The following is a 13,948-nucleotide window of genomic DNA, read 5'->3' on the forward strand; positions in this document are numbered from 1 at the left end:
CTGATTAATTTCAGATTCAATACACGTATTATGTTAATCATTTTTAAAACGTTATAATTAATAATAATTAATAGTAAAACCATGATAATATAAAGGAAAATGATAGTGGTCTGTAAAACTAACATAATAATTTTGGATAACAGTAAATTAATGATTTCGAGCTTATCCAAACCTGCAAACTCTGAGTCATTTATGAGATTAGTTAAAGTTAAAATTCACAGTAATGTAGCTGTACAGAAATATATTCTACTCCATATCACTTAAATTGAGAGAAAATAAAACTATGATAACATCCCAATATATTTAGATATTTCAATCGAATCTTCTTAATCTAATTTTTCATACATTTGTTATAAGCCCCTACTAAGATCGCAATTAGCTCCTCAAGGGAGGAGCCAAATCTGGCTATTGAGTTGTCTGAACGATACCTTTGTTTTGTTGTTTAGAGTTGGGTCAAAAAAGTCACAATCATGCTGGCATTTGACAGTTTATTTTTCCAATAATCCGATCATTTATAACAAATTCTTCCACGTAGACGCCTCGAAACGGCTAAGTCTCACTTCCTTTTGATCTTTTGCGACTCCGAAATGGATTTATGGATGCTAGTGTTCCGGGATAGCATATTAAACGAAGTTCGATAACTTAAGCTTACTATATATACATCAACAAAACAAAATACCCAAAAATATATACAACGAAAGATTAAACTACGTCGCACGAGCCGAATCTCTGGAAACAGCGTAGTTGAACAATGAGTAGGTAGAATAAAACAATCATATTGGTTTATCCTAAAAACAGTATCTGATAAATTCAAGAGGACAAGAAGGTTACTTGAAATATTGGCCAGGTATCGACCAGGGATGCAAGGATTATTGTTTTGTTGACAAAGTTGTGGTACATGGCGTGATTGCCAAACTTCACACTTCACAGTAATCGAAGAAAACATGATCATTATCTTGTGATCAAATTTGATTCAGTTTTTTCGATACCGCTTCATTATTAGAGCACCACGCGATAGATTGGTGGACAGTTTTGACATCTATTGTGAAGTCCAGGTTCCGTCAACAGTAATGATGCGTTTTATGGATGGTTACATTGTTAAGTATCTATTATGAAATCTCTACTAGGCTGTAATTTTCTCCATAGCTGGATTTTGCATAAGTCCGCTTTCAAGGCACCAACAGCTTGCTGCTCCGCAGGTCAAACCAAACCAAAATGGCCACTCACGAATATTAGAGGAAATTACTATGGAGACATTTTCATAGAACTGACTCTTTCAAAAACTGAATCACATGGCAAGATTTATATTAGTGTAAAAGGAAATAATTGAGTGATTTGTTATAACAAATAGATAAATAGAAATAACTCAAGGGTATATGTTCAATTCCTATTATTTACAGGGTGTTCCAGGACTTGATGCACAAAATTCAGAATGAGTAGATGGAAAAGAGGAATATTTGATCCATTTCACAATTTGGACTCTAAATATTTCACAGAGCATGTAATGTTCTCAAATCAGTTGTTAAATGAAACTATTATCTAAAAACACTTCGCTCTCATATAATTTTGAATAGATTATAACAGGATGTCTCCCACACGAACTGATACGTTGCAATGGTACATCCTTTTATAATAATAAACTAATCATATATAGCTACAAATTAAACATTCGTTTAAAAATATATATCTTCAATTAACAAGGTCCACTTGTGACTAATGGGAAATAAATTCTATGAAATTATAGTCCAGGAGCTATAAATCTTAAAAGTATAAGTAATTTTTTTATAAAAATTGTTAGAATTGTTTATAGGACTTTGAAAATGTGAGTTTTGCGTGGATTTGCAATGCCAGGAAAATCGATATATGTTTCGTTCTTATGGTATGAAATGGTTTGCCTGAAGTGTATTCGATTTGGCCTGGAGAGTCGGGCTATTGGCTTGCAAGACATCGATGACTCAACCTTTACAAGCTGACTTCAGTTGGTTAGGTATGACTTAAAACACGCGAGAAGTGTTCTGAAACACTATCGAAAGCCTTAGAAAAATCAGAAAAAATCACATAACTGGAAATAAAAAATGAACAAAAAAGGAGAATCTCTAAAATATTTTTCACCAAACAACGAAGAAACTTTTAGATTATGCAGAACCATGTTTTTAACAGTGTCGTTCTAAACGGTGGACAATTCTTCAATAGAAAAGTTCATTTGAGGTATCAAAAAAGAAAATACTGTCAAGTGTCAATAATGTCTCTGCAGAATATTCACAAATTGTATGTCAATGATTGGGTGAAATCTCTCTTCCTATAGCTTCGTTTTTTCTGTCCATAGAAACATGTCAGTCTCAAATGTAGTTTGACATATGTTTTATGGTTTATGGTTTTATTGCTACTATCAAAGAGGAGAACACAACTACTTCCTTCGCTAAGAACTCAAAGAATATTGCATTACATTTCCACTGAAAAGCGTGATGTCAAACGACCTTTATGTCTATATGAACATCCCTAATGGCTCGCAGTTGCAAGGAAAGTTTTGTAGCCACTGACTAGTTTCGACGTTATTACGTCAATCGACAAAAAGGTCGATTGACATCACGCTTTCAGAGAAGATGTAATGCAATATTCGTCGAGGGATTAGCAAGGGAAGTAATTGTGTTCTCCTTTGAAGAACGGCAGAATATATTTACGAAATATTCAATTTCGAAATTCTTCCAGAGGGAAACAGTAGAAATTATTTATTTTGATATATTTCACACACCTCATTTACCATAAATCAAATACCATAGTGTACTAAATCCAATATATCTTCGAACAATCAAAAACGTATGTAGTCATCGCCTGATACATTAATTAGTTAAGAATTGCAGCATTTCAAATTTTGTTGTTTGTTTAAAAAAAAAACATTAAATTCTTCGATTTCAAACATCGACACTTGATAGTAATATCAAGATTATTGATTATGGTTATCATAGAAATCGATATTGATTTTTATTGGTTAGATTATATTTGAAATTAAATGTTTATAGGTTAGAATTGGACTAGGTTGTTGTTAATGATGACATCGATTGGTCATTTAATAAATGACATTAAGTTTCAATAGGCTAGCTCGTTATTGATGTATATGTAATGACATTAAATTTTATAGGTTAGATCGTTATGAGTGAATTGAATTTCATAGATCAGGAAAGGTTAATTAGTTATAGATGGCGCTGAATTTCTTCCATAGAAGTTCTTTTTTTTTCAAAATCTAAAAAATATGAGTAGATTGAACTAAGTTTCTTAAATCAGTTTTCTTTTTAATGCATTGATAATTTTGGGCAATATATGTTGTTTCTAAAAATAGCCGCATTTCTAAGCTGTAAAAATTTTGGCAGATTCTTAATTTATGTCCCTCATGTTATATATGTCTCGCTAATGAACACCCGCCAAGATATAATTTGATATCGTTTTTGTGAGAGGTTGATTGTAGGCTTGATATTGTGTTGTTTAAAGATTCCTAAAAGTTTAAAATTAACTGATTTTATATATGGTGAAGGTTTATAAATAAGTAAGATAAAATTGTATAAATTCACGTTTAAATGTGATATCGGTTACGATATCAAAGTCAGTGCCACAATCCCACTACGAAAACCCTCATAATCTAGCTGGCAGAGACTTCGTTCCAATCCATGTATATAATGAGGGAACAAATAGATTATTTCCATTACAAATTTACTAAAACATCATTTTTTTGATCATCCTGAATGACATTTTTTTAATATTTCTTTTTTCATTTCAGCCAATAACTTCTACTCAAAACCGCATATTCTTAGTAAAGAAGTTGAAGATATTATCGAACCAAATACGAATTACACAATTTTTTGCCAAGGAAACAGACCACTTAATTGGACAATTCCTTCGATAGAAGAGGTGAGATATTTAAATAAATGTTTTCAACTTCCTACTCCTTATACTTTTTCATTCATTCAAGTCGATTTAATTCAATTTCCTTCAATTATTTTCTAAATTCCCGATGCCGTGCTTGTTGAAGAATTTGTCTTTTTCTCAAAATAAGCTTCAGTTTCATCAATTGCTTCTTCATTTAAGCTGAATTTCTCACCGGCAAGAATATTTTGAGATCAGCGAATAGATAGTAGTCACTGGAGGCCAGATCTGAAGTATTCGGTGGATGAAGAAGCAATCGGAAGTAATATTATTTTGAGATAGATTTCACAGTTCGAAAACTGAAGTTTTAGCTTTAGCCCTATCCACCCCAAGGGTAGGGCTGAGATCCTTCTATTTTCTCTTTCTAAGAATAAACTCTCTGCAATCTTTATCATTTTGCACCAAATTGCTGTGGACTCTCATTTATCGTTATAATCTCCATTAAAATCAATACACTTTCGAAGCATTTTTTCAAATCCTTTCGATTTAATTGAGGAACCTCCATATCATGTGATTTAAACAAATCAACCGCCTCTTCAAGTGTAGAAAACCGTTGACCTCGCAATTTATTGCCAATCTGTGAGTATAAGAAAGATTCATTGGGTTTTAAGCTGGATAAAACATATCAATTCGATGTTTTAACTGTTCAGAAACGTTTGAACTGATTTGTGAGCTCGCAAAGTCTTGGTGGAGAATGATTCGTCTTCTTCGATTGGTTTCCCTGATTTTTTGAAATATTACTGGCAAACAAATGCAGGTGTATTAGAATTGAAAGTTCTACGTTTTTCTTATTGAGCAGCAGCTTGTTTTCCATTTTTTGCTCTGTTCATTAGTACCCAGCTTTCAGTTTATTTTATTCGTTTCAGTTTAGTTTGTAATTTCAAACCTGTCTTATTATATCTTGAAGTAGGTAAAAAGCGAGGCCAAAAAGTAATTTACAATCGTGAAAATGTACAGGTGAAACTAAGAGAAAATGTTAATGAAATTTGCATATAGTGATATTGTTTGAGGAGTTTCGTCCTAATTATAATATCGACTTCAACCTGTTTTATCCTGTAATTTATCTCTGTTGAATGTGACCCCGTTTCTATTTCTCATTTAATCAAGGTTGGAGGAAATTGTTCTATTTCCAATCGTATAAAACAAGTCGCAGTTCACAATTTTGTGGTTATTAATCTGTTCTTATGAACAATGTGTGTACATTTAATTATCAAAGTGTGATTCCATGTCTACGGAAAACTGTGGTTATATAATCCATTAAAAAAATTTCATCCTTTTTTTAGTGCTTCAACATGTAGGTTAATAAACAAATTAACACAATACATCCAATTTTATTACAAGTTTTATTAAAGATCGATGCCCCATTAGTCACTGTAATTAGACTTAATGCTTTAAACGTATACAAAAAAACACAAATCTTTCAACATTATAAAAAAATGGAATTATACGAAGAAAATAATCCATTTTCGTCGATCTAATTTGACTTAATCTTGATGTTTTTGTACCTTGTCATGTATAAGACTTGTTAAAGTTGTGTTATTCGATTCGTTTCACCACAGCAGTTTCTTTTGTTTCATTTCCTTCCCTTTTATTTTTCATTTTTCTTCTGCCAGATCTTAAGTCCAGCTCCTCTCCGGTATTCCTTCCTTATTTTTGTAAGTTCATACAGGGTGAGTCTTAAGAGACATGTGTTAGGAGTGTTAACTCCTCTTCTATATTAATTTATAGGGTGATTTGTCATATGAAACATCAGATTTAAATTATTTGAAGAAAGGCTCCTTTCACGGTGGATCTTGCAGCTCTTTCCGGGAAAGGGTGAACCTCTCGCATCTCCTAATGGGACGCGAACGAAAAACTCCTTAATACATTAGCGATTTATATTCGTCATTATTAATTTACACTGGACATAATCTCAAATTTTATCTTCTAATGAAAAAAAACGAGCAATGTCTTTCCGTTAATTAACTCCCACCCCCGAAAATCAATGTAAATCTATGATCAATAATCTGAGGGTTCACCCAGCTTTGGATCTCTAATCTAACCTAACTTAACCTAATATAACCTAACCTAATCAAACACAAAGTGATTCATGATATCGGAAAATTTATTCCTTCACGATATTCTAAGGTTTCTGTTGGCTTTTTTGATTAATTGGAGACACAAACCAAGACATTTACGACGTCGTTTTAAATTATCAAGTGTGGTTTGTTTCAACTTCATAAAAGGCCCGCAATTTGCTAGAAAAGGCTGTGAATTTTCAATCATAATGAAAGTATGTAGTTCTCAATCCAGCATAGAAAGTAAAGTACATTCGTGTACATTAGCCTCGGAAATCGGTACACTGTGGACAGGAGCATTGTCATGAAGCAAGCGCAAACCTCAACTGATTTTACCGTACCTTTTCACGATAACTTATTGACGCAACTGCCTTAATAAGTTAGAGTAATATACCACGTTCATTGATGTAGTTGATTTCTTAAATACAATCAAAAGGATACCTTCATAGTCCTAAAATATAGTAGCTATCACCTTTTGGTGCTTTCCGGACTCTCCTTCCCGATGATACTTCATGGAATCTCTTTTGTATGTCAGATCATAGTACATGGTTTCACCACTCATTACTATTTGCTTGGAATACACTTTCTTGGTCATAGCGGCAATCCTCTAAAAATTCCTCACAATATTCTACTCAACGCTGTTTTGGCACCACGCTGAGAATTAGAAGCACCCACATTTACTTACTTGTCTTATCTAAATGCTCTTGTAGATCACTGTTTTGGGAATGCCTGTCTGTGCTATAATTTCTTTCTCGTTACCTTAAAACAATTCTTCACACTACTCAACTAGAAGTTTTTCCTCAATTCCTTGAAACATCATAATATTCTTATCAAGTTAAAACAAAGTTAACCCCATTATCATCTGACGAGATCTACGCTAGGAGCGCATTAGAATGAAAATAAATTGTTTTTCATCAGGTCTCATTCATTGAATTCCTACAAGGAATCTCTCAGATTTACTTTATTTTGATTTCCTACAGATCCCTTGCATACAAGCTACTTTGACTTTCTGATTCAATACTACTTTTCTCAAAATTTGTATCTTCCATCAAAATTCAGATTTGCAATCCCACAGAAATTCCCCCTCGATTTTTTGCGGGGGAATTTTTTTGGAAGATATTTAAAGCAGTCACAAATAGCTTCATTAATCTGAGATTTTTCATTGAGTGAAATAAATTCCAAGTCTAAGTGTGCAACTGTTCAGCGTATATCTACACCGAATAACTTCGCTTCTTATAAGTTATTTCTTTGTTACAGGATGGAGATGTCAAATCATGGACATCGTTTAAAACGGAGGACGAAGTTCCAAACAATAAACAGTTCAAATACGGACTCCGGTTGTATATAACGAATATGTCTTATTCATTCGTAGGTTTTTACAATTGTCATTTCAACGACGCTGAAAATATCAGTGACATTAACAATACAAATGATAGAATATATTTATTCGTTGACGGTAAGTTGAAATAGCACGTAATTTTGGTTCTACTGTAAAATGGTATTCCAGACACCTGCAGGTGATTGCAATTAATTCAACTGTTTATTGCATTGCTAAATATTAGCTTAACCCGGAGGTATTCCCAGCTCCTACGTCCTAATGAAGCTCAGTCGCACTCAATTTTAACTATTCTTCTGATCCACTCTTATTGAAATATATTTTTTCTGATTCTGATGTAATGTGGTAATTCGCCTGGATAAATCAGATGAATCCTAATATAAAATAACACATTCTACAGCTATTGAATGAGTAGCTTTGATAAAATTGACTAGCATTCTAGATAGCCAACTCGAGTTCTCGTTTCAACGCCATCTCTTGGTTCATGAGCATTATTAAACATAGATGAAATAACAGTTTTATTTCAGCTTCTGGCGGCATACTTCAAACTCAAATTGTAAAATCCAATCTTTAGTTGTTATTTTTCCAAAAAAGTGCAATGAACCAAAACGATCACCATCATCACAACAAACAACGACAAACGACGAAAGTTGGTGATAAATAAACTCTCATTTTAAATTATGGGAGGAATGGAGCTTTAGAAATTGAACTAAAAAAATGAGACAAACGACAGTTTTTTATTACATTAGAAAAAGTAACAAAACATACATAAGAAATTTTTGATAGAGGTTCCGTTCTCAGTGCAACAGAATCTGTAGGCTACATTATCTGCTAAGTCTAATGTCTTCAGGTATCCGTTGAGGCCACACTGTGTAGTACCTAATTGGAATGACCCATCAATTCAATATTTTGACTATTCCAAAACGTCTTTGTTTGAACTGTTGTCTAAGAGCTCGTTGTGATAATGATTCGTTTTCTACGATTTTTTCTTTTTTGGAAAACAAATGCTTGTGTACAATTCAGAATTTATCGTTATACATTGCTCTAAAAAATAGGCGACTATTTGCTTCAAAGAGCTTAGTAAACTAACAACTCTTGTTGGATTTGGGTCGTCTTGAAAGACCTGGGTTGATATGGATAGATCCATGATCCTGGCCTGTCACGATCTTCTAGACATCTTTATGACCTTCATGGAATTCATCTAGTTGAAAATGATGTTCAATACCATTTTATAACCAAAATAAATGTTTCAAGTATCTGAAAACAACTCAAATGGCACTGGTATGACAGCACGTTCTGAATCAGTTCGCCATTAATATCATATTTGACATATTCACATCATTGTAGAAACTTATTTATTTATTTGGTAGATTCATAATTTTGGATAAAAATTAATGTTTCTACTAGATTATCATGAAAATTTCGGGCAGGAACTCAGTTCATTATTCGAAAGGGAAACTGATAATGGGTAACGAGTTGAAAATTCCGGAATTGAATCCCACTCATTCATCTCAACATCCGAAAGTCGACCTAAGCGATTAATGAATAGACATCAATATACAGGCAGTTATTAAAACCAAAGAATCAACCTTGACTTGTTATTTTTCTTCTGATTTCTCCTGTCCCTATTTCGATAATCGTCTGTTTCTTTTTATAGTTTTTGTCTCCCGGTTTTATTCGTATGTCGTGTTTCCTCAGGTCTTTCCTTAGGATATTCTCGGTATTTTTCATTTTTCTTCTTGTTTTTTGATTCTCGCTTATTTTCGCTATTCGTTTTTCCCCCATGAAAAGAAATCAGCTGCAGGGAGGTCACGGAAAATCTTTATAGAGAACAAACTGTTAGGAAACATTTCATTAAAAATTGGATTCATGACAAGTTGCACCATCTTCTTGTACCCTTGTTCGACTGTTGTAACTATTAAAATAATTTAATTATTGTTGAAAAAATCACATATTCTGCAGCTTAAACAGATACTGACTCACGCATTTTCAAAAAAGTACGAGCCGATTATGTCTTTAGATGTTATTGCCTCCTAATCACTTCACCTGATTGTGAATATCTTTATTGTTTCTATTTGGAGTTTTCTCTACATTAAAATCCGTAATTTGTTGTGATTAGGGCTTCGTCCTCGTACGTAATGTTAAAACCTTAATAATACACATATATCACAGTAGTGAGTAATAAATGAGTTTTTATTCATTCGGTGATTTATGGTACTCACTACCACTCGTGACAGTAAACTTTACTAAGCGTTTCGATAACCAAGTTATCGAGTTCAGAGACTGAAGGTGAAATGTTTATCGTGAATGTTGGTGATGTAAATGTTGTATTCAGTTATAACCTTCTTTACACACTCGTGAGTAATATACTAAACCGGTTAAAGAAGTGTTTTTACTTATTGTCAGATAAGAACGTTAATGTTTTGTTTCAGATCATGATCATTTGGCAGTTGACAATAATAATTTCAATTACGTTTACGTGAGAAAAGGTGATACCGCTGTTATACCATGTCGACCAACTTCACCTGACGTTAAAGTCAAACTTGTCACAGTTGATTCGGAATACGGAGAAGTAAGTTCGTATTGAGAATACAGGTCTACAATGATTTTGGTGTTGTCAATACTAATATTTATTACTAAGTATATCCAGAAACTGATATAAAAATTTTCAAAATTCAAATTATAATCTCATTATTTCAAGATGGAAGCTATTAACATCATCAGAACATTCCTGTGAAACACTCCAGTTGTAATATGATAAACGGTCAAAAGTTTTTGCCCTCCCTATAGATTGTGTAATACACAACAATACAAGAATATAATAATAACAAAATTACAGTCTGTAACAGTTAAATATTTTGATATTTGATTCACCGAGGTAAACTCGTTTTGATTTTATTATTTCGTTGAACAAATTTTAGGACTTTTTGTTAAAATTTTGACATATAATTGTTTTGCCAAATATTACAAAGATGTGAAATGAAAAAAAAAACACTGTTATGACTTTCCTGTCCAACTTGTCCCATAACAACTTTGATTTGGCCACTGTGATCGCCAAATCATTACTTTCTATATATTCATTGATTTAAATTCTTTCAAATACTCTTTGCACAGTTTCAAAGATTGCTTGTGATCGTTTTTATTCTGGAGGATGACTTTGGTCGATCAGATACATTCTCAATCCATTACCTAGTCTTCGCCGTGTCTTACAGTCGGGACTACAGATAGATCTAAAATTCATTTTCTCTTTCAACCTGCGCGTATACACTCTTATCTTAGAGCCAGAAACCTCTTAAATTGACTCATCACCTCCTAAAACTCTTTATGGGTCCAATTTTTATGTTCTTTAGCCCACTGCAACCTCTTAATTTTACTTTGACGTCTACTAAAAGAGGTTTCTTCTTCATTCCAAAAAGGCCAGATCTCTCAATATATTTTTAACTGTAGAAGTACTGAAAGACACATCTTAGATTAATTCAATTGATTGAATTAATTTAATGAGTGGATTATGGGGTGGGAAAAACTTTACCGGTCGTGTATATATAGGTACATCAACTTTCGTATCTCTCTTCCATAATTTTTAAATCTTGATGATTTTATTTGTGTTTCGCTGTTTTCTCAAATGTCTTCGCAGAAAACACTTTTTTAATATGAATTATATATTTTTCATTTTGCTCGATGACCTTTTGCAAAAAACTTAACCAGGTGTGATTAAAATGTGTCGTCTTTTGTGGAAGTTTGACCATTTAAAAAGTTCTGCAAACTTCGAAATAAATGATAGTCTAATGGTGTCAAATCAGGGCTGTATGCCAAGCTCCAATAGTTTCCCACGAGTTGCCAAAGATGTATGAGGCGTTGCATTATCATTATGGAACACTAAATCTTTTTGATTCAACAATTTTGGGCGTGTTTTTGATGACAGTAAACATATGAGTTGATTTTTTAGTTCCTAGGAAGCATCTCGGAAAACCCAACACCTTTGGAACCCCACCAAACTGCCAGCATGAGCTTTTTTTGTTGTTTTTCAGCTTTGGATGTGGTTTGTTCTGGTTCATTGTGTTTGCTCCATGATCTTTTTCAAACTATGTTACTATACAGAACTCATTTGTCATTACTAGTTGAGAAGAATCATTTCCAATTTCAGTAGGCCGACCAGAAAGTTGCTCGTATTTGAGGGAAAAATCTTCGGAACTGAATTTTTTATACCAATTCTGACACGTGTCCTATGCTAAGCAATCAGCACCATAAACTTTCAGTTAATATGCGATGTAACGCACTTTGTTGATTTTCTTCAACATTTCTGGAGTCTTCACCTCATTTGGTAGTCCACTGTGAGGCTGGTCTTCGTACGGCCTTGTTTATTTTTTATTTTACATATCAATATTTGTATTATTTTGACTGAGATATAAGATTACATAGAATCCTATCAATTGTTGAGCAGTGTTTCTTCAATTATAAAAATTACGTGGTTTGAGTATTTTTACACTTTCGCGTGACTTTAAACATAAAATTGACAACACCATAAAAATGGTCGTTTGTAGACCTTTTAATAATAATTATAATTGATATATCTCAATTTATAATTACTTCCAAGGTACCATTAAATGTCCTTGGAGAAGGAGATAACACTATTTATAGATATCATCCTTTTTACGGCATTTTCACGAACGATACAAACAACGAAAAGGAAACTTTATTTCGCTGTGATTACTTCAAGGGGAATTTGAAAAAACAAGTGATGGTATTTTTAACTATTGAAAGTATGTACGAATTTTTTTAAGTGAGTCAAAAAACAGGCATAATAAACAAAGTTTTATGGTTTTTCTTTCAATATTTAAAACAATAATTTTTCCTGTATTCATAGGAAATTATAATTTGGGAATCAAGAATTTAACTTTTTATGTATTTTCATTTGATAAGCGTGTGAATCGACCAGTTTAGGGTCTGTAACAACTAACGAAAATATGGAAACAGTGGAGCTGGTTTTAGTTGAGGAGCCGAACCAATCTACACTACGAACTTCAAATATCCGATCGATTTTTACGACAAATACTGAAACGCGCGCACTATCTTGCTGCTTATATACCTACATCTCGTCGAAACTTGTGTCGAGCCGTGTCGGTATAGTTGGTAAGGTTGTCGAAGTGCTTAATTTCTAGCACGGAGGTCGAAGATTCGAATCCTCTGTCGAACGAATTTTTTATTTTTTTTAATCTATTTGTTCTTAGTCCAAAGGAGAGGAACACTTTTACAGAAAATATTTGTACTCCAAAGTTCAAAATTATAAAACCTTGTGGATTGTATTACTAGTGAAAATTTGACTTTGTACTTTCAGGAAGCAACATTCAGTGATAAAATAGGATTCACATTTCCTGTCTTAGACTTCGGTTCAGGCGGAGGATTTAAGTGCGTTTATTCTCGAAAAAATCTCTCATTAGAATATTTGTATTATCTAGAAATCGATGATTTTACTGACCGTAAGTGAGCACAAGAAGGTGGTGTTGCTGTTGGGCTTAATGTTTCTGTATTTTCATGAAACTATGCGTATTTATGTGTTGATATTGATTTTGCTTTTTATTTTCACAATCTTACTAATTTTTCATTTTTCCATTCATAAATGTTTACTCATGATTAAACTCATTCTTACAAATTCGGTGAACAATTATCAAAATAATAAGCAATTTTGGAGCCAATACGTCACTAGATTTTACAAAAATAATGTAAATATGTGAAAATTTCATCATAATAGTTGATAATAGGAGATAATATAACATTTTTTTTAAAACAATATTTTTTAAAATATTAAGAAACAACACAACTTATTCAATTCCAGTTGATATCTCTTTAAAAAATTTGAAAAAGTTTTGTTTTATCTAATAGCTCGTAATAACAAAGAGTGCGGAGTTTATCAAACGTGCGATTTTGTACTAAATTTTAATATGAATGAAGATCTACAGAAAATATTCGATATCTGCAAATGTAATCTATACCAAAATACAAAATGATTGATAAGTGTAATAAAATTCAATGTCTCTTTTATCCTTTGCGATAGCAAATCGAGATTTTGGATGATTATAAGGATTATAATCTACAATTTTGTGTTCCAAAATGCTGCGCCAGTTACATTTTTTCAAATGGAACACCCTATAGTTCATTGCATATTTGGAATCAGCTTAACTTCTTCATTACAATAATTTAGGGTTGCGATATGCTTCACGACAAATTCAATACCCTAACCTAACCTATCCTATCTTAACCTAACCTAACATAACCTATCCGTCATGTATTTTGAGGTGTTTTGCTAGTTTTTATCGGAGCTCACCATCTATTCTACGATCTCTTTTCTATGACGTTTATTTCTTGATCCCATCTCTTACAGTCATACAGGACATGGACCGGATCATACGTGACGCATAGATCATTTTTTGTCTTTTGTATTCATTTCGTAAAGGTACCGAATGAATCATGTCCCGTGAGAATCTGCGTGACGAGGTTGCCCTTTGTTTACAGTTTATTCACTTCCTTATGTTCTCAATGAGACATTTCGTCCATTGCGCTTTATTAGTTTGTTTATTTTATCTTTCCTGCCATTTTCTGATGGCTCTTTCCCTTGCCATTCTTCTGTTTTCCTAACCTA

The 13,948-nt window shown here is 32.8% G+C and overlaps 1 protein-coding gene across 2 annotated transcripts in view; it reads left to right on the plus strand.

The window, feature by feature from the left end:
* LOC130903939 (vascular endothelial growth factor receptor 1-like) overlaps window positions 1-13,948 on the plus strand; it is a 47,593-nt gene that overhangs the window by 4,026 nt on the left and 29,619 nt on the right. The window contains exons 2-5 of one of the 2 annotated variants that reach the window (XM_057816339.1): window positions 3,773-3,903; window positions 7,233-7,431; window positions 9,744-9,883; window positions 11,906-12,071. In XM_057816339.1, coding sequence (XP_057672322.1) covers window positions 3,773-3,903; window positions 7,233-7,431; window positions 9,744-9,883; window positions 11,906-12,071 — 636 coding nt within the window. Of the gene's footprint in view, window positions 1-3,772; window positions 3,904-7,232; window positions 7,432-9,743; window positions 9,884-11,905; window positions 12,072-12,646; window positions 12,789-13,948 lie in introns of both variants that reach the window. The other variant, XM_057816340.1, reaches the window with a different exon arrangement.

This window comes from Diorhabda carinulata, chromosome 2, assembly GCF_026250575.1.
Source record: "Diorhabda carinulata isolate Delta chromosome 2, icDioCari1.1, whole genome shotgun sequence".
Lineage (NCBI taxonomy): Eukaryota > Metazoa > Arthropoda > Insecta > Coleoptera > Chrysomelidae > Diorhabda > Diorhabda carinulata.